Below are 18,660 nucleotides of genomic sequence, written 5' to 3'. Positions count from 1 at the left end.
CCCGCAAGTCAGCCTCTCATCCTCCCCATGGGGCCCCCTCTTGCATAACCTCATAATTCTCTTATGAGGAGTACCAAAGCTCCTCTAGTCTAGTTGGTTAGAGGAGCTGAGGTATAGTTCTCCCTACGAGGTCGCGTCGCGAGTTCGAATCCCAGTTGGGACGAATTTCCACAATGAAAAACGGTGGGTCCGTTCACCCCTCCGGCCGTGTTTTTTTTCTTACGAGGAGCACTAGCGATGATGTTCTCTTCGGAGAAATTTTGTACTATAAGCTATAGGATCACTGTATAATACATGTAGTCGCGCCGGAACTGTCAAATCTGCATAGTGTTTAGTACTATATAATATAAGAACACTAACCCCTCTGTTGGGCAATGCAAGACCTAATTAAGCTAGCTGATCTGATGCTATAGGTGATTCGTCTTCACATGCAGTACTGCGGCCTCGCCGGGCTCTTGAGAAACGCCCTCTCCTCCACCGGAAGCCTGCACGGCGACGAGGCCAGCCGGAGCTCCTTGGCGTCGCTCCTCCGCCGCCGCTCCCGCGCGTGCACGACCCAGAGCAGCACCGCCAGCAGCACGCCGGCGGCGGCGCCGAGCTGGCCCCGGAACACCTGCCCGCTGTACCGGCGCAGGCCCGGGCAGTGGTCGTCGCCGATGGACCGGAACGTCTCCCTGACGAACGTGCAGTCCGCCAGCGCCGCCAGCACCGGCCCGTAGTGGTAGAGCCCGTAGCTCACGTTGGCCGCGCCGGCCAGCTGCGCGTACATGGACGGCGTGACGCGGCCGGAGGTCGCGCACACCTCCGCCCCCGGGGCGCCCGCGGTGGCGCACACGTAGCCCCGCCACCCCCGCGGCGCGGCGTCGGCGGCGACCTCGCCGGGCGCGCAGGCGCGGTCGCGGAGGTCCGACGTGTAGGGGTTGCAGAGCAGCGGTACCCGCGGGCCGGACTGGTTGTAGTTGAGAGGCGGGGGCGCCTGCGGCGGGAGGTCGCGGTTGGACACGTTGGCCAGCGCGCCGTTGAGCACGGCGACGAGCTGGTAGTTCACCTCCTTGCTCCGGTCCAGCGCCTCCGTCGCCGCCGCGGTGTCCACGCACGGCAGGATGTCGTCCAGCGCCGTGCGCGCCTGCGGGTGCGCCACCCACTCGCCCATCGCCACGCAGGTGTCGCCGACCACGCTGCAAACATGCCACGCACGCATTCTTTTCCTTTAAACCCACGTCACAACCCAATGTGCCAAACATGAAGAAGATTTTTTTTTGGGGGGCAAAATGTCTTCAGGCAGGTGGTTAGTAGTGTGGCCACGAAACTGGAGTGACAGTAATGACTTGTAAGCAACAGGTACCGAGTAACAGCAAGGCACACTTAGCATGTGTTTGGTTGCTGGGTTGAAGTGGGTTGGGATGGGTTCGACCCACTTCGACCCGCGTTTGGTTGCAAAAAGAGGTGGGTTGAGTCCAACCTAGAGTAGGTATATTCCTCTCAGATCCGGGTTGGGATGGTCCGTCCAAATCGAGCGGACCACCCCAACCCACTTGCACGCCGTCTCCGCTCCGTCACGCGAGGCCGGTGGGGGGCAAGCGGAGCTCGGTCATGGCGGAGGCGGGCCGCCGGCGTGGGTGTAGGAGGAGGCGCGTCCGCGGCGGGGAGCGGGCAGAGGCATGTCCCCAGCGGCCGAGAGCGGGTGGAGGCGAGCCGCCGGCAAGGCTATCCGCACTCGTGGTACTCTAAATTCATCCTCTAAATAGAATATTCTATTCTGGTCAGCGAGATTCTCTTCTCTATATCCAGTTCTTCCACAGCCATCCATACTCTATATCTTCCTCTATACCAACTACCACATATTTTATTCAACCATCTCCAACTATCATTTTCTTTCTTTTCCTTTTCTTCTCTCCCCCTCTTCCTTTTCTTTTCATCTCCTTTTACAATAATTTAGTAATACAACTTTTAATTAAATAATAATAGTTTTTTATCTTTTCTTTTTTTCTCCTTTTTCTCTTTTTTTCTATTTTCCTTTTTCTCTTTTTTTCTTTTCCGATTTTCTCCTCCCTTCATTTTCTCCTCGGAAAATTGCTGGTTTAACCACCACTCCCTCTCTGACTCGTGGGGCGGACGTCAATGAAACACAAACACAAATCCATTCGTGACTTCGTGAGAATCAGGCGCGTACAAAAATAATAAGGGCAACTAATATGTGGTGTCAAAGGTGGTTTCATACAGTGATACATAATTTTGATTCATGATCTATTAGATAATTTTTACAATGATTTATTTTTAGTTATCTCAGTTATACCAAACCTCTTAATTTTTGGATGAAATAAAGAAATATTTCACTGAGACATCGATGGCAAATGAATTGCAAAATAGTGACAAATAAGAGACTGCCCAAAACTTAAATGAACACAAACCAAGACTTAGTATCACGGAACCTACAGGATTGAAAGTTCAAGTAGAACAAGGAAAATAGTTGCAATCAATAACACTCAATAGGAGTATAGGACAGGGGTATCTATAATATTTGTTAAAGATGACATGTGGGCAAGCAAACCAGAAGAAATGAGTCCCTTCCAAGGCCAGGACCAACGACAATGCAATCAAAACGCTCCATCCACGTAGCAACTTCAGTGAGAATTTTAGAAGATACAGATGCTCTTTCATCTTCTCTGGGAAAGTTATTTACAGAATGAGATCCTATAGAATATTAAAATAATTGTACCATAAGCTTGGAAACAAAAACAAATCAACTTACCTTACACTGTATGATTCCTCCAGTATCGGATGTACAATCAGTTCAGGGCTATAACTCTTAATTACTGTTGCAGCATCTTTTGTGCAGAAAACATGTGAAAGATCTGCACCCTGAACAACATCATGTGAAATATTTGTATTTATGTGTGGTCCATGAGATGAAACATTAAGAAGATACTAACAACTTTCAAGGCAGAGATAGCTGCAAAATATGGAGCGCCGGTGTACTCACGACATCCACCAATTACTGCTATCTTCCCTGAAAATTGAAAAAAACATATTTATATATTACCAAAGCAGCTCTTGTGAATTGAATTTTTCATTTGAAACACACCAGAGTTAACTGGAACCCATAAGCTACATGTCCATACAAGATGTAAACACAAGAACCACTTTTTGTAAAATTCATGATTCCAGATAGGAATAGGAAAATTTGACAAAAATGAGGAGGATAAGAAGCAAAATCATACTGTAAAAAAATCTCGGCATTCTTGAATTGTGTGCCATATTATCGTTCTGAGTACTGCATAACAACGAGCAATTCCTTCCTACCGTGATTTACCCCGATGAAAACGCAACAGCTTTGCAAACCCACACCCATAAGTGGCAAAGAGGCATACAGCTTTTAGCATTAGCGCACAACAAATCGGCAAGGAAAACACAGATTGATCTATGGAGACAGGCTTCCACTATTAAGCGTTTGAGCCTATTGAGCTTGAATTCATCCTAACAAAATACCAATTTTCACCAGAGATGTCCGGTGCTGACCCTACTCCCAACAACCCAAAGCTTCCTCCGTCAAATTGGAACCAACACCATCCATTCTACGAAATTCCCCCACAATCGACCCACTGAGTTCGCAGCACAACAAACAGTCTGCCACCGTTCCTCAACGACAAACCTACCACGGCGGGGCATTCCTACAAACACCGAGCGCACACGCACCAACAGCACCACCGCCCAAAACCCATCCGCCGAACACGCGCGCTCAGAACCAGATAAGCACAGCCCGCGGAGCATGCTAGAGACGGAGACGGGCGGCCGCGGCTCACTTGCCTGGCCCTTGTGCCTGGCGCGGTCGAGCGGCGGCGTGATCCGGCGGACGACGGCCTCCGTGTCCGCCTCGTACACCGTCGCCGCTGCCATCGCGTGGGCGGCCCGGAGGGAGCCGGAGGTGCCCGAGGGGGAGGACAGGGGGGCGAAGCGGCGGCCTGCGACGGAGGGCGGCGGCGAGGAGGGAGGAGGCGGCTGGGGGAGGAGGGAGCGGAGCAGGACGAGCTGCCTGCGGAAGGCCGGGGAGGCGGCCCACATGTGCCCCCGGTGCTGCGCCTGGTGTCGCCACGCGCCCGTGGGCCGGCTCATGGGGTGAGGCTATCCGGCGCCGGGGGGTGAGGACGACGTCGGGGAGGACGCGCCGGAAGAGGAGCAGGCGCAGGGCCGCGCGCACACGCACTCGAGGCAGAGGCGGATGCCTGCGCGCAGCGGCCTCCGTCGGCCGGATCCGGCGAGCTGCGTCCCTGGTTCCGTGGGCGGGCGCGAGGAAGCGGTGGTTGCAGGGGTCCACGCGATAGCGAACGCCCTGGAGTGCGCTTGGAATAGCGGGATCGCGGCCATCCGCTTGCGTAGCGGACGCCGTAGCGGACGCCGCTGCGGCCGTTTTCCCTCTAAATCCATCCTGAAAGATGGAGTAGCGGACGTCGTAGCGCACCCACTGCGGACAGCCTAATAGTAGCCTTGGCATCAGATTTTGAAGCTGCATTTTCGTCAGAGGAACTCTGGCGAGTGACGAAGCACCGAAGCCATGTGCTGATGCTTACACATAGATGATCGATTCCAATCCACAAAGCGACAGCACTGAAAGATTATTGCAAGCCCACTGTGAGCAAACAGAAAGATGAATAAAAAGACATGGCGCATTGAACTGTTTCTGATAGAATTGGAAACATGACCTGAAAATATTAATAGGTGAATGCTTAGTATAGGAAGAATTAATGCTTATTATTGCTCACCAAGGCCAAGAAAAGCAAGGATTAGCATTGCTGCTGCGAAGACAATCAGAACCTTCCTCCTGCAATCGAACAAGAGAGCAAAGTGATTCTCTTCTTTTAGGAAAAGAATATGGACAAAATGATTGGGAACATGTCCTCGGGATTTTTTTAAAAAAAAATTCAGGAAGCGAACGGCTGCAGATGGATGCTTCGATCGGTAACGTACACGGTCTCCAGGGCGGCGCGGATCTTGGCGGCGTTGCTGGACGTGCGGGCGGCGAGCACGTCGGCGGCCGCGCCCACCTTGCGCACGACGTCGTCGATCCTACCCTTGACGTCGGCGGGCAGCGTGACGGGCCCCACGCCGGCGGCCTTGGCGGTCTCCAGGAACCCCGCGAAGCTCCGCAGGTTGGCCACCGTGTTGCCCGACTGCCGCACCGCATAGTCCACCGTGGCCTACGTGCTGCCGTGGAAGCGACCCTACTCGTCGTACAGCATGGCGCACCTGACACTGCCATGGCGAGACACGAGAGAGACCGGTGGTTACTACTCGATCGACGCGGTGAGTTTTAGTGGATTGGAGGAGACGAGGGGGGTGGTGGTTGGAGGTATTACACGGCGGCGGCCGTGGTGGCGAGGAGGAGCACGAGCGAGACGACGAGGCAGGCGCGCGAGTAGTACGCGTCGCCGCCGCCTGGGCAGCAGTAGAAGCAGCCGCCAGCGAGGAACAGGGCAATGCCGAACACGGCGAACCAGACCGCCGCGGCGGCGAAGACCGGCGCCGCGGTGAAGCCGACGGACTGAGGCGGATCGCGCCGCCGGAATCAACTGAGGAATTCATTCGATCAGGACCGGACGCGAGAACGAGACGACCCGTCAAGCCAGGTGGATCCGGGAGGAGGGAGGCCTCACGGCCCAGTAGTGCTCGTCGCTGATGCTCCATCCGCCGGCGTAGTACCTCAGCCCGTCGAGGGGGTCCTTCCGGCGCGTTCGCCCCCTCCGCCGCCGCCGCGGCAGGCGACGACGATCCCGACATCTCACCGAAGTTAGACGCATTTCGAATTCCCGGAGCATCGAAAATCAAAGGAAAAAAGAAAACCCAACCTGATTCGTCGGCCGCGAGCACGGACGCGGAGACGAGGGCGACGGGAGCTGCGCGCCGCGCCGCCGCGATCACGGCCATCACGGCCGTGGTGGTGGGGAGTTGTCTTGGCTCGGAGTCGGTTGCTGCGGGTCAACACGGCGTCAGTCAGCGGGAGTTTGAACGGCGGGACCGGGGCGGAGGACGGGGCCTGCGGCCATGAAATCCTCAGGGCTGTTGGGCTGGTTGGTGGTGGAATGTTCGCTCGGTTGCTTGGAGATTTGGGAACAGGCGCGCAGGGGATGGAAGAAGAAGACGAGGAGGTGGCTTGGCAGATTATAGCTAGGTCGCGTTACGACTTGCTCGCGAGGAAATGGCCGCGATTCTTGAGCAAACCTCTCGTTCTCCTCGTACTCTTTTCAAACTACGGGGAAAAGATTTGATATTTTGCTGAAAAATGCGATGGAGAGATGGGCGCAGATTCAAATGGGGATCGAGTAGAGCGCAGCACGTTGTTGGCGGAATATTTGCTGCGCGCTCAGGGATTCACGACGCGGTTCGCGGGCGGGCGGAGGGCGTGTGCATGCACAATTGCAGCAGTTGACGTTTGCGTGGGAGGATCGTGTGCCGGGCCATGTGAAGGGGCGTGGTTGATGGCATTAAACTCTGCTTTTAATTGAGTGCAAGGTTTAGAAATTACACAAGCCCACGAAAAAGTTCGAAACTGGAAATATCTTAATTTAATTTGGTGCACCTCTCTAAGGGGGTGATAAATGAGTGCTGCTAAGTATTCCGAGTCACTCAAAAAGGTTCTTCTCATCCTCCTCTACCCTATTTCTTTTTCGATCTCTCTTCAGTGGCAAATCTAGGATATGAATTTAAAGAAGTTTATTTTCTCCTCCTTCTGTCCTCCACTCCTCCTCTCCTTTTCTTCTTCTTCGTGCCCCTGCCCCCATCCCCCCCGGATCCACCCATGCCTTTATCATCACCTGAGTCCACCTCTTTATGAATCGCAGCTCATCTCCCCCCTCACCCATGGGGTCTCCATGGACGCCCACCCTTCAATACCCGTTAAGCACTCTCGCTACTAAACCTTATCGTCGACACTCTATCAATAGTTCCTTACCGCAGGTGGATACCTCACCTGCCTCACCTTGTAATCCTTGATCCACCGCAAGCTTAGTAGACATGGCCGGTGTTATGTCTACTAATCCTCGGGTGCCTCAGGAGTCACTATTTTTGGGACAGCTAGGGTTTCTTAAAACATTATATAGACATAACACACTAATCCGGTTGAGTACTATCCTCAAGTGTTCCTCGTGTTCCTTCTCATTATGGATGGGAATGGGTCGGGTCGACCCATTGGGTAGTTGACCCGACCCACAAAAATGGGGCCAATGGGTTCTAGGGGCCGACCCTATATTCCAAAATGGGTCAATAGGGCCGGAACCTATTGACTCGATGGGTATTATGGGTTGACCCACTTGTCATATTAATAATTTTTTATTTGATTTATTGGTTTTCTTCATTCTTTTGAATAAATACAACTAGTCATAAGTTGTTAGTTCTATATACTTCAAAATATAGTGAGGAATATCATATGTTGGAAGTGAAAATGGATAAAATTAAGGGAAAATTCGATTCATGCCACCACAACTCCGTGAAATTGGGTTTCATGTTCAAAATCATGCCACTCAATGGCATGGATTTCAACATGAAATCCAATTTCAAGAAGTTGGAGTGGCATGGATCCAACTGACCCTAAAATTAAAATCATGGATCGCTAGTAAACATATTTAATTTGATGCATTGCTAACAATCTTAATATATTATTGTGATATGTTTTAATATTGAATCTTATCTTTTCTAAAAGTGTTGATAGTATTCATGGTTTAGGATTATAAAAAAATATTTGGGTCGACCCATAATACCCAATGGGCCATTAAGCCCATAACATTTAAGAAAAATGGGTCGACCCATGACCCCTAGAATTGGACTCGAGGCCATGTGGCCGGATCCAAGGCCAGGGCCGGGTCGGCCCATTCCCATCTTGACTTCTCATTTTTAGAATAGATCAATATGTCATCGATGAACACCACTACAAACTTATCAAGTTCATTCATGAACACCGAATTCAACATGTACATGAAGAAAGCCGGTGCATTGGTTAACCCAAAGGACATGACCAAATACTCATACAAGCCATATCTGGTCGAGAAGGCTGTCTTGGGTATATATTCCTCTCTGATCTTTATTTGATAGTAGCCAGACCTCAGATCTATTTTTGAAAAGACCTTAGCCCCAGCTAGCTGATCAAACAAAATGTCAATGTGTGGTAATGGGTACTTATTTTTGACGGTGACTGCATTTAGTGGTCGATAATCGACACATAGCCTTTTACCACCTTGGTCCTTCTCAACAAATAGGGCTGGGCAACCCCAAGGTGATGAGCTAGGTCGAATGAACCCTTTATCTAGTTGTTCTTGCAGCTGCACTTTCAGCTCTTTCAACTCGTCCGGTGCCATTCTGTATGGCCTTCGAGAGACTGGTGCGGTGCCAGGGACAAACTCGATGGCAAACTCGACATCTCTATCCGGTGGGAGTCCGGGAAGCTCTTCCGGAAACACATTTGGATAGTCAGAAACCACTGGTATCTTCTTAATCTGCTGAGCTTCTGTGGCATTTATTGTATGTGACAAATGTTTGTGGATTGGCAGATGAATGTAAATAATCTTTCCACTCCTGCTAGACTTTAGTTGAGCTGTCCTGCTAGTAATGTCCAATAAGACGTTGTGCTCTTTCATCCAATCCATCCCTAAGATAATGTCAATCCCCTGGTTAGGAAGTACTACAGGATCAACATAGAAATCTTCTGTGCCTATGCGTAAGCGTAAGTGCATCACGATCTGATTCGTGTCAATTGGTGACCCAAGAGCTGTGATGTGGTATTTTGCCCTCATATTATCAATCTGATACCCATGTTTTGTTGCATATGACTTGCTGATGAAGGTGTTTGATGCTCCCGAGTCAAACAAAACCACTGTGGGGTGCTCGTTGACAAGAAATGTGCTTGATACCGGTTCACCTTCTGGAATCTGATCTATGTGGGTATAGTGCACATGACCCTCTGTTGGGGCTGGATCTCGCTTTGGTCCTTTCTTCTTATTCTGGCGTTGGTTGCCTCTAACCAGCGCCGGTGCCTGACTTCGCCGAAGGGCAAGACAATTCTTGCTGAAATGGCCGGTCTTCCTGCAGTTGTAGCAGGGGTATCTGGCTCTTGGCTTGGCCAGTGGCACTGGAGCAGGTGGATGAGGCGGTACACTGCTGGAGGAGGGATGGTGCTGTGTCCCACAGTGCTGTTCTTGTTGCTGGGGCATGTCAATGTAACATATATGCTGCGGTGGGCGATGCACAACCCGCTGCCGCTGAGATGAACCCGATGAAGGTGTGGCCGCAAGCCTCTTCCTCCGCTGATCCTCTTGGGCCTCGCGGAGACGGTGCTCCATGTCGATGGCGGCATCCACCAACTCGGTGAAGCTGTTGTAGCGGCGCCCCAAGTGAGTCAGCAGAGTGGGATCGAATCCACCCAACAGACGGGCAGCCCTACGTGGGTCGGTGTTGATGTCTTCAGGGGAGTACTGAGACAGGCGGACGAAGGCCTGCACATACTCGAGTACCGACATGTTCCCTTGTTGAAGTGCACGAAACTCTCGCTGCTTAAGCTCAATGAGGCTAGGCGGGAGATAATGAGCCCGAAAAGCCGCTTGGAACTTATCCCACGTGACCTAGTGACCGGCTGGTTGCATTGCCAGGAAGGAAGCACACCAGGCTCCCGAGAGACCATGTAGACACTGTGCCGCGAAGCGAGCCTTCTGTTGCTCAGTGAGGCGGGGCAGTAGACTGAACTTGGACTCGATGATCCGAAGCCAGTCATCAGCATCCAAGGGATCCGTGGCAGTGGTGAAGATTGGCGGTTGTAGTGACGCGAATTCAGTATAACTGATCTCTTGCGGATTGCGCTGTTGCTGCTCTTGAGCGAGCATGTTGATGATTTGACCTTGCTGAGCGACCAGAGCAGCCAACTCCGGAGGAAATTGTGCCCCATGGGCAGCCCCTTGTGCAGACGTCTCCGGTGGAGTAACCATCCACATGAATGAGGCCAAATGTGATTAGTCCAACAACTTTAGTGCAATCAATGCGGTGATAAAAAGATCATAGCACCATAAATACATTCTGAATACATGAAAGCATGTAAGTGAACAGAATAACTTGATTGCACATAAAGTGTTAGACATCATCTTGTAGGTTTGGACAATCGCATGTGCTAAATGGAGAACTCGTGTGCAGCTTTAGATGCAGGACAGCACTTCTGAATTTTGTCGATATGGGCGTCAAAACGATCGATTTGGGGGGGAAGCCCAAATACGGAAGTTGTTCAATGATTAGTCCTCTACATCTTTCTTATAGGTCACTTCTACCAAGGTGACTGGGACAACGGCGCAAAGATAGATTCACTAACTGAACCCAGGTCTTTAGCCCAACCTGGGACAGCCACTGGTTTAAAAATTAAACCGTTCCAATTCTGTGCATTTTTAGGTTACGACCCCCTTAGAAGAGTTGTTCCTGGTCTTATGCTCTGTATCTTTGTTATACAAGGTTTTGCTTGGTTCAATTTGCAACTTGGTCGAATTTCACCGTTTATCAACACATGCCAAATCTGTCCAGATTTCTGAACCTGAATGTTTTCAGCTATAACTCTCAAACGAAACACCTTCAGGCAAAACTTTATATAGCAAAGTTGTCACACACATCTTCCTCTACAACTTTGGTATATAACTCCTAGATCGAAGCCTTCACGAAGCGTGTGCAAAATGCCCTTTTCCTTCTGGTGCTGCTTCAGTTCAGACCATAATTTCAGAGGAATCTGACTATAACTCTAAAACTAAGCACATTCAGAGGAAGCTCCAGTTGACAAATTTGTGCACCCAGAAGTTCTCTACAAGTTTTGTGTTCAACCCTTGGCTCAGTTCCTTCCAGATTTCAAGTTACCTTCAGTTTTTGCTGCAGCTCTATAAAAATTTCAGACTGCACGTTGAGGTCAAACTTGGAGTGTACTTTCAAATTTGTGGGCCGTCACTCATTTTCAGATTGCACTTGATTACGAAATACGTCTTCAGGTGCATATCTAAAGGGTTCTAACGTCACTCAATGTTAGTGTCCTGACAACTCATATGACGCCACCCATTCTCCTGAACCGTGGGCATGTGAACCGGCTCGGGGATAGGGGCTGCTTCTGACCGTGCACGTTTGGGTTGTTCTCGGTCATCTGTTTCCATACGAGAGGCTTTTAATTAGCGAATTGTATTTGTTGCATACAATTGACAAATCATGTAGTGAAACGTGCAGAAGGTATGCTTAAGTCACGATTTATTCCATTTGTCTTTTAGTAATATCCCCAAAATGATAACAAAAGATACATGATGCATGACTCGTCCTAGTCGATCTCACATCACACATCCTAAATATAATATGTATAACTAGCGATACTTCGGTGACATATATGCACGTCTCTCCTTAATGCAACTAGTCGTTCTCTAGCCGTTCTTAATTTCGCACGTGGTTAGTGTACCTGCAGAAGAATGCATGCTCATACATTACCACCTAGTGTGGCATCCACGCGTGACTGCTGCGTGGACAGCGTTGAGTGGGCCTTTGCACCTTTTCTCAAAGCCTGACTTTCCACCAATACTGGGGATTGTCGAGAAGAAGGTGGATCCCCAAACCGAATGTAAGTGTGGTAGGCATGAAAGCCCAAAGCATGCCCACCACCCTTAAAGATTTTTCCTATAGGGCATGAATGCATGGTTTACAACCGTTCGCAAATCCCAATAGCGTTCCTCCAGTACTGGGGATAGCTATGGCCGAACTGTTGCTCCCAAAACACCGAATATGCATATGAGTTCTATCTAGGTCAGAATGTCAGTGATGTCACCTGGATAACACTAACATCCTTAATATGGGCATATCGCATACTCTCATTTTTAAACTACTTGAAAAGGTTTTCGAAAGTAGTTTTATAAAACAAAACTTGATGTTATAATTGTTGTCTGTGTATGATCGGCTTTGATACCAGCTGTGGCTGAACCGCCCTGCTTAATCCAGACTAAGCACACCTGCCACCTCTAGCTCGCAGTGCACTTAGGCTGAACTAAACCCGGTAGTCCGTCGAGCTACCCTGGAGGGCACTCGATGTAACCATCGCCCAAGGATACCGACATCACACACATTCAGCCCTCGATGGAGCCACAACAGTTACATCATCACAGGCAGTTGAAATATAAGATAGATAGACTTAGTTTACAAACCAAATATATGTAGTCAAATACATGTTCAAAATATAGCGGAAGCGTTTTCAAAACATCTCGCAGCGGAAACAAAGTACTTAAGTAGTCTTCTTCATGTAGAGACGAACAAGGCGAGCAGCACCGAGCCCACCGGCACTACCCTCCTCCAAGCAGCTACTCAGATGCCGTCAGTACCTGTAAGCCAAAAGTGGGGGCAAACCCTGAGTACTAATTACTCAGTAGGACTTAATGGACGGGTTTACGGCTGACGCAAAGCATGCTTACTAAACATGTGGATCCTTAGCCATTGATTCTTAAACAACAATATATTGACATAGGATAGCAGGATTTGGCAGCTGCTATCCCTTAATCATGAATATCATTTATATCATAAAGTAAATACTTGCATGAAGGTAAAGCATGAGTATCCATCAGTATCTTGCATAAAAGCATATCATACACATCCAAGCATGTTGTATTGGAAAACATGATTATAAGCATAAAGTATTTAAGTTATTACTACGTTTGGACGTCAAAGGCATGGGCATTCTCACACCTGGTGAGCATCAGCGATTCGAATCGATTTGTTAATTCCTGGGAATAACTAGAAATGCCAGGGGATATATGCTTACTAACCCTCGGCTTTCCTCAAATATATTCCCCCATCTCCACTTGTCCCATCCCAAGTTCGATTCAATCCCGCCGTTGTTCCCAGGTTGTGCCCTCGCAGGAGAGTTACCACGACGTACCGGGTCAGCCCTCCTTTGAGTACAAGCTCCCCAAGGCGTCACAGCAGGAACCTGTCTCTGTGCTTCGGGTGGCACAAGTAAGACTTTCACCAGGCCCATGTCCTGGATAAGCACCCTAGCAATATTATGCTGACCAATAGGCGAACAACGGACGGGCCTTATGCGACTCGGGCGGAGTCCAATGCACAATATCATAAAGATTAAATAACTCATAAAATCTCCGTCCGGTCTCCATTTAAATCATAAGCAGATATCACAATTTCCATAATAGTAAGATTTCTGTTTTGAAATCACCTACGCGACGAGTGACTCCATTCACTCGTGTCTACTCGTACCTAGCAATTCTAGGCACTCGTCCAACGAACTCTAGGTATAGGTGCTAGGGCCAGGGCAGCCGGGAAGTCTAATGCAGATGTTTCCAATCAACACCTAATGCAGATGCGTAATCATCGAACAACATTATATTAGCTGGGAGAAATCATGGTCCTGCCTACCTTTGATTGTTCTTAAGAAAACCAACAAACTAAACTAAGTTAGTTTGCCGGGTTGTGGGGCTTTGCCCCAGGCAACCCCTTGAAACAGGGACGGTTTTAATCAGTGACATGTCGTCTTCTTGCTCCTGGTGCAACTCGTTGCCCGGCTCTTCCGGCAACGGGTCTGCCTTCTTCGATGGTTCCTTGCACGCGGGGTCTATATGCATGATAAAATGCAACATGAGTGCAAAGGAATGTATTTGTATGCATATGATGCATGTGAAATGTAAATAACAGTGAGCAACATATACTTATGGACAACGACTTGTGAATTTGGAGTTTACCTACCCACCCATGCACATACTTGATATAAACATGCTCATTTTGTGAATTAAAACATGCATCTGAGTTCAGACATTTAGACAATGAAATTCTAGCTCAAACTTTTATAACCTGCAGAGACATACTACATAAGAGTACTGCAAAAGTTTCAGCCACAGAAGAGCTATAATTATTTTTCTAAAATTCTACCAAGATATGATGCATTATGGTGAATGCTGCATAAATGAGACATGAAAATGCACTTGAGATGCTGGAGCATCACATCTGCTGCCGACTTGCTGCTCCTAATTCCTCTTCTCCGAAGCTCGCTGTTGCACCTGTTAAAGCTTCGAACAGTTGGCGGAGCCAGCATCACATAAAAGGGGGGGCCAAGTTTACAGTTTGTTAGCAATAAGTCATACAAGAACAAATATAGATATTAGCTTGCTAGTGAAACACACAACCTAATGCTTAGTATAGTTATTAGCTTATTAGCTTGTTGCCTAGTCATACAATAGCATATGCATGTATTAGCTCTTGTTAGTATGCTAAGTAGTACATCATTGAAAATTTGCTTGGACCAAGGGGGGGCCACCGCCCACTTTGCCCGACATGTGGCTCCGCCACTGGCTTCGAAGCTTGTCCTGTCTGCCTTGAAGTTAGTTCTTTTCACAACATTCAATAGCATTCTATTGCCTAGTTGTTTCATGACTTTAAATTTATCACATGTTCCTTTGCAACTCTCTGATGGCACGGGTGAAAACTGTTGCACGTATCTGTTCAGAATCCGAAGCTGAGTCCATAGGAGAAGCTATGAGTGCCGCTGATGAAGAAGTTTCGGCTGGTGCACCCCACGCTTTAGATGACATCGCTCAACGCCCTGACGACGAAGACTTAGATGATGAGGACGTAGATCTGGATGGTGGTGGCGATGATGGAGATAACGAAATCGTTCGCCTCAGAAGCCTAGCCATTTTATTTTTGGAAAATCCATCATCAAGGACGAAGATTTCGTGCAATACCAGAGATTAGACTTTGTTGAAGATCCTTCCAGATGTCGTCGCCCCAATGACGAAACAGTTCCTTCGCCCGAAGCAGATGAAATTGTTTTGTTTGATAGCTTTTTTACCGCTGGGTTTCGTATGCCTCTAAATCTGATAGTGCTGAAGATACTTGAGCGCTTTGAGATCTTTTTTCATCAGTTAACTCCCAATGCCTTTTCGCGCTTGAGTATATATATTTGGATGATGGCTAGCCAAGGTGTGAAGCCCAACTTGGATCATTTCTGTCGCTCACATGAGCTTCATTACCAGACGAAGGCTGACAAATCAAGTGGTTTACATCCCAACTTTGGATGTTACAGCTTTAAAAGTCGTAACGATTGTCCTAGACCTGTTCGGGCCTATCGGAGCAAGTGGACGAGCGGATGGACCTAGAAATGGTTTTACTACAAGGTTGATCTTGCAAAGGAGCCATACTTTTCTCCATGTATCATGCGACCGTTCAAGAATTCTTTTGCTTACACCCGACCGCTATGCGACTCGAGCCACATTGCTACCTCCAATGCAACATATGCCGCTGTTTGTTCTGAAATTCATTCTAGTTGCTTAGCTCACGAGTTTGTTGCCTATGGCGTGTTGCCTCTTCGTCCGAAGTTTGACATGCCTCAGCCCGAAGGCACGGTTGATTCTTCGAAGCTTGTTCGGCTACCATACAGATTTAAGGCTTCGAACAAATTCCGTACTCCAACTGAAAAATGGCGTGTAAAAATTGAGCGTGCTGTTGAATCAATGTTAGGTAACTACACGGAACAAGAGTACAACCGGCTGCGCCAAGCATTTGGCAATCGTCCTAGACTTCGCGTGAATCGAGTTTTTGATGCTTTTGGCATCGATTACCCCGAGTACCGATACTTTGATGACAATATTCCCGCCTCAAAGGGCCATTCTTCTAAATGCAAATCCGAAGATATTTCCACCGTTCCAGATGCTCCGAAACAATGATTCAAAACTTGTGGGAAAAAACCTGCTAAGGCGAAAGTTCCAGACTCCCTTGAGCCGAAGCAAGATCCATTGCATCAGGAACCTTCAAAGCCGAACCCTTCAAAAAAGCTTAAGGATCTAAACCATGCCCCCCGAAGACACTTGCTTCTCCGAAGACTACTTTGCCTGTTCAGGCTGCTGCTGATATATCGTCATCTCGCCTAGTTTCGAAGACTGACAAGATTTTTGGTTCTATTCTTGGGAGCTTCGGGCCATCGTCGATTTTGAGTCCTTTAGATTCTCAAATACTCAAGATCGTGAGGATGCCCTCCTCTCCTGTTGCTTCGTCAATGAGCCCCGATAGAATTGTTCATCCTTTTGACAAGGCATTTGACGAAAAATCTGCAGATGCAATGCCCGAAGCCACCGCGCCTAACACCGAAGGAAAAGAGCCGCTGGCTGGTGTTAAAGATAACGATCCCATCATTTCGCAAAACCCGCCCGAAGCTGGCCATTGGAAGGATAAAGGTGAAGTGGGATCGGCTTCTTTAAATGTTGCTGAAGTTTTGAGAGATTTGAAGAACAAAGCTACAGATGACAACGAACCTGAACAAAGCGACTCGGCTGATTTGCACGAACCCAGCCTTGCTGGCCTTGTTCGCTTGTTTGGGAATGACAGCGATGCCGAAGGGAAACGCCTTCAAGAGAAAGCGATGCAACTTGGATATGGCAAAGGCTGTAACATTTTTGGCGGTGACATCGCCAAATCTGTTAAGTGCTTATCTACTAAAGACAAAGTGCTTATTTCAGAGGAAGCTGGCAAGTCATTTTGCTTGCCCGACATTGAAGAAGAGCTTGACTCTCTGCCCAGTGCATCATTGGTTGGGCAACTTGGTGCTGCTTGTATGAAGGTACTTCGGATTCGTTGTAGTTACTATGTTTTGACTTTTTATTATTTTTCCCTATATGAACAATTTGCTGTGTTTTTACCTTTTCTGCAGGCGGTTCTTTTGGCAAAAATTCTTCCGAAGAGAATGCTAATTGAGCATTGATCTACCGACGACAAGATCAGTGACCTTGAAAGGAGATATAAAAGCCTTGGGCGTGAGTACGACGATGTTATTCGTCGAAAAACCGAAGAGCACGAGAAAATCGTGCAAAGCCTTACTTACAAAGTCATTACTCAACGTACAAGTGTTAAAAATCTTGATGAAACTAACGCCAAGTTGTTGTTGGAGATCGATACTTTGAAAGTTGAACATTCGAAAGTATCAGAAGATTTACGCAGAGAAAAGGATTTTAGCCTTTCGGCTGAAGCTCAACTTTCGGAGAAAGATAAAGAACTAGACTTGCTACGGTCTCAACTTGCAGCTTTGAAAAAATCTAAAGAAGAAAATGACGATCTTGTTTTCGGCAAAATCTCCGAGTGCGCAAATATTGTGGACAGCATTGCTAACATCACCGGTGCTTGCCCTCGCCCTCAACATTTTGACAAAGGAGACAACTTCGGCGCTTTGAGGTGGCTAAAGAAGGAAGTTTCTGCCATTCCTACCCGCACAACTTCGTATGGCGGATACTGCGCCATGGCTGGGGCTATGGCTCTTGCCACTTCTCTTTCAAACCAGGGCTGTTCTCACGTCCAACGTGCTGGACTCCGTCATTTCCTCTGTGCACTTCGGACAAGGTTTTCGAGCCGAATCAGAACGTCGAAAACATAGGCCGTCGTGTTTATACCCATTTATGGGAAAAAGGCTTGAGCGACAGAGTTGTTGAACGGATTCGTGAACGTTACAAAGAGGTACATAAGTTTTTTGTAAACACCTCTCTCTCCTTTTCTTTTTACGGTTGAAAACATTTTCTGATGGACAACTTTTTATTGCATATACTCTTTGCTGCAGGTGGAAGCTAAACGCACTGAGAAGCAAATGACTGACGACACTGCCGTTTCCAGCAAGCGGCAAGTCACCCCGAAGATTGCTGAACAAGACCCGCAAACTCCGAAGCCTGCCATAGAAGAGGAGGTGTAGCTTCTTGTGTCATAATGTTGAAAGTAAAGACTGTTTTTTTGATGATTGTAATATATGACCTCGACTTTTGCTGGGTGCCAGGCACCATCATCGAACTTCGGTGCATTGATCGTTTATGATGGCCGAAGCAACATCGAATTCATACTGGACGTGTTAACTAATTATTATTCGTCTCCTAGCTTTGTTGGTAGTACGAACGTGGACAAGCTTTTGTCCGAAGTTATATTAGGGAGGAACGTTTCAAGATGAACTGATGAACAATGTACTTATTTGCTGTATGTTTGTAATTTTACATTTTGTTGCTTTTGGACATTTTTAAGAACTATGAGTTTTTAAGACTTCGTACATCCTGCCTGCTTTCATACGAAATAGCAATTGCTTTGATATCCGCAATGGTTGCCTTTTCTTACGAACTACGTAAAAATAGCCTCTTTTTCGAATAGAACATAACTGACAAACGACACTTTTTATTGATGGATCGAAGGGAGCTTTACTTGTTACAACAGGGCCACCCTTTTTTCAGAATCGCAAATACAACATAAATGGTACACAGCCAACTTAGCTACACCGAAGTAAACTCTTGCTATCTTGCGTGTGTCTAGCCGAAGCATTCAACACACAGCAGCAAGAGAGTCATGTGCTAATGTACCAAAGCAACGCAAATACCATTGCCACTAACTCTTTTTCACAAAACTCTGTGAGGCAAGAGCCTGGGCAAGGGTGTGACGTTGCCTTACCAGGACTATATACCCCTTCTTAGGGGTATTTCATGTCCTGATGAAAGATCAGGAATAACCTGACACTAGAGAAACTTAGGACAATTTCATGACCTGAAGAGAGCATTCTGTAATACTCTAAACATGCTATTCGAAGCAGGGCTTTTGATATGATGAACTTCATGGTTTATGTGTTGGCTATGACAACAATGACTTGAGGCGATGTGC

The 18,660-nt window shown here is 47.9% G+C and overlaps 2 protein-coding genes across 2 annotated transcripts; both read right to left on the bottom strand.

The window, feature by feature from the left end:
- Window positions 1-95: 95 nt before the first annotated feature.
- On the bottom strand, window positions 96-5,795 carry LOC120652067. The gene is given in 6 exon segments (XM_039929766.1): window positions 96-1,208; window positions 4,569-4,605; window positions 4,761-4,819; window positions 4,966-5,250; window positions 5,355-5,539; window positions 5,652-5,795. Coding segments are annotated over 6 exon segments (1,494 nt in total). The 3' UTR covers window positions 96-424.
- Window positions 2,371-4,382, bottom strand: LOC120675801 (ATP-dependent (S)-NAD(P)H-hydrate dehydratase-like). The gene is made up of 4 exons (XM_039957040.1): window positions 3,804-4,382; window positions 2,934-3,010; window positions 2,753-2,862; window positions 2,371-2,666 (listed from the first exon to the last, which is right to left on the bottom strand). The coding sequence occupies exons 1-4, from the start codon at window positions 4,111-4,113 to the stop codon at window positions 2,525-2,527; spliced, it is 639 nt and encodes a 212-aa protein (XP_039812974.1). The 5' UTR covers window positions 4,114-4,382; the 3' UTR covers window positions 2,371-2,524.
- Window positions 5,796-18,660: the final 12,865 nt, after the last annotated feature.

The sequence above is a fragment of the Panicum virgatum genome, chromosome 1K (assembly GCF_016808335.1).
Source record: "Panicum virgatum strain AP13 chromosome 1K, P.virgatum_v5, whole genome shotgun sequence".
NCBI lineage: Eukaryota > Viridiplantae > Streptophyta > Magnoliopsida > Poales > Poaceae > Panicum > Panicum virgatum.
The sequence above is the reverse complement of the archived record's forward strand: the minus strand, read 5'-3'. Positions and strand labels throughout refer to the sequence as shown.

Coding starts and splice junctions, on each gene's coding strand:
- LOC120675801 (XM_039957040.1), bottom strand. CDS start 4,113: ATGAGCCGGCCCACGGGCGCGTGGCGACACCAGGCGCAGCACCGGGGG. Junction 2,863..2,933: donor CTATCTCTGCCTTGAAAGTT/GTTAGTATCTTC, acceptor GATGTTGTTCAG/GGTGCAGATCTTTCACATGT. Junction 2,667..2,752: donor GAGGAATCATACAGTGTAAG/GTAAGTTGATTT, acceptor TAACTTTCCCAG/AGAAGATGAAAGAGCATCTG.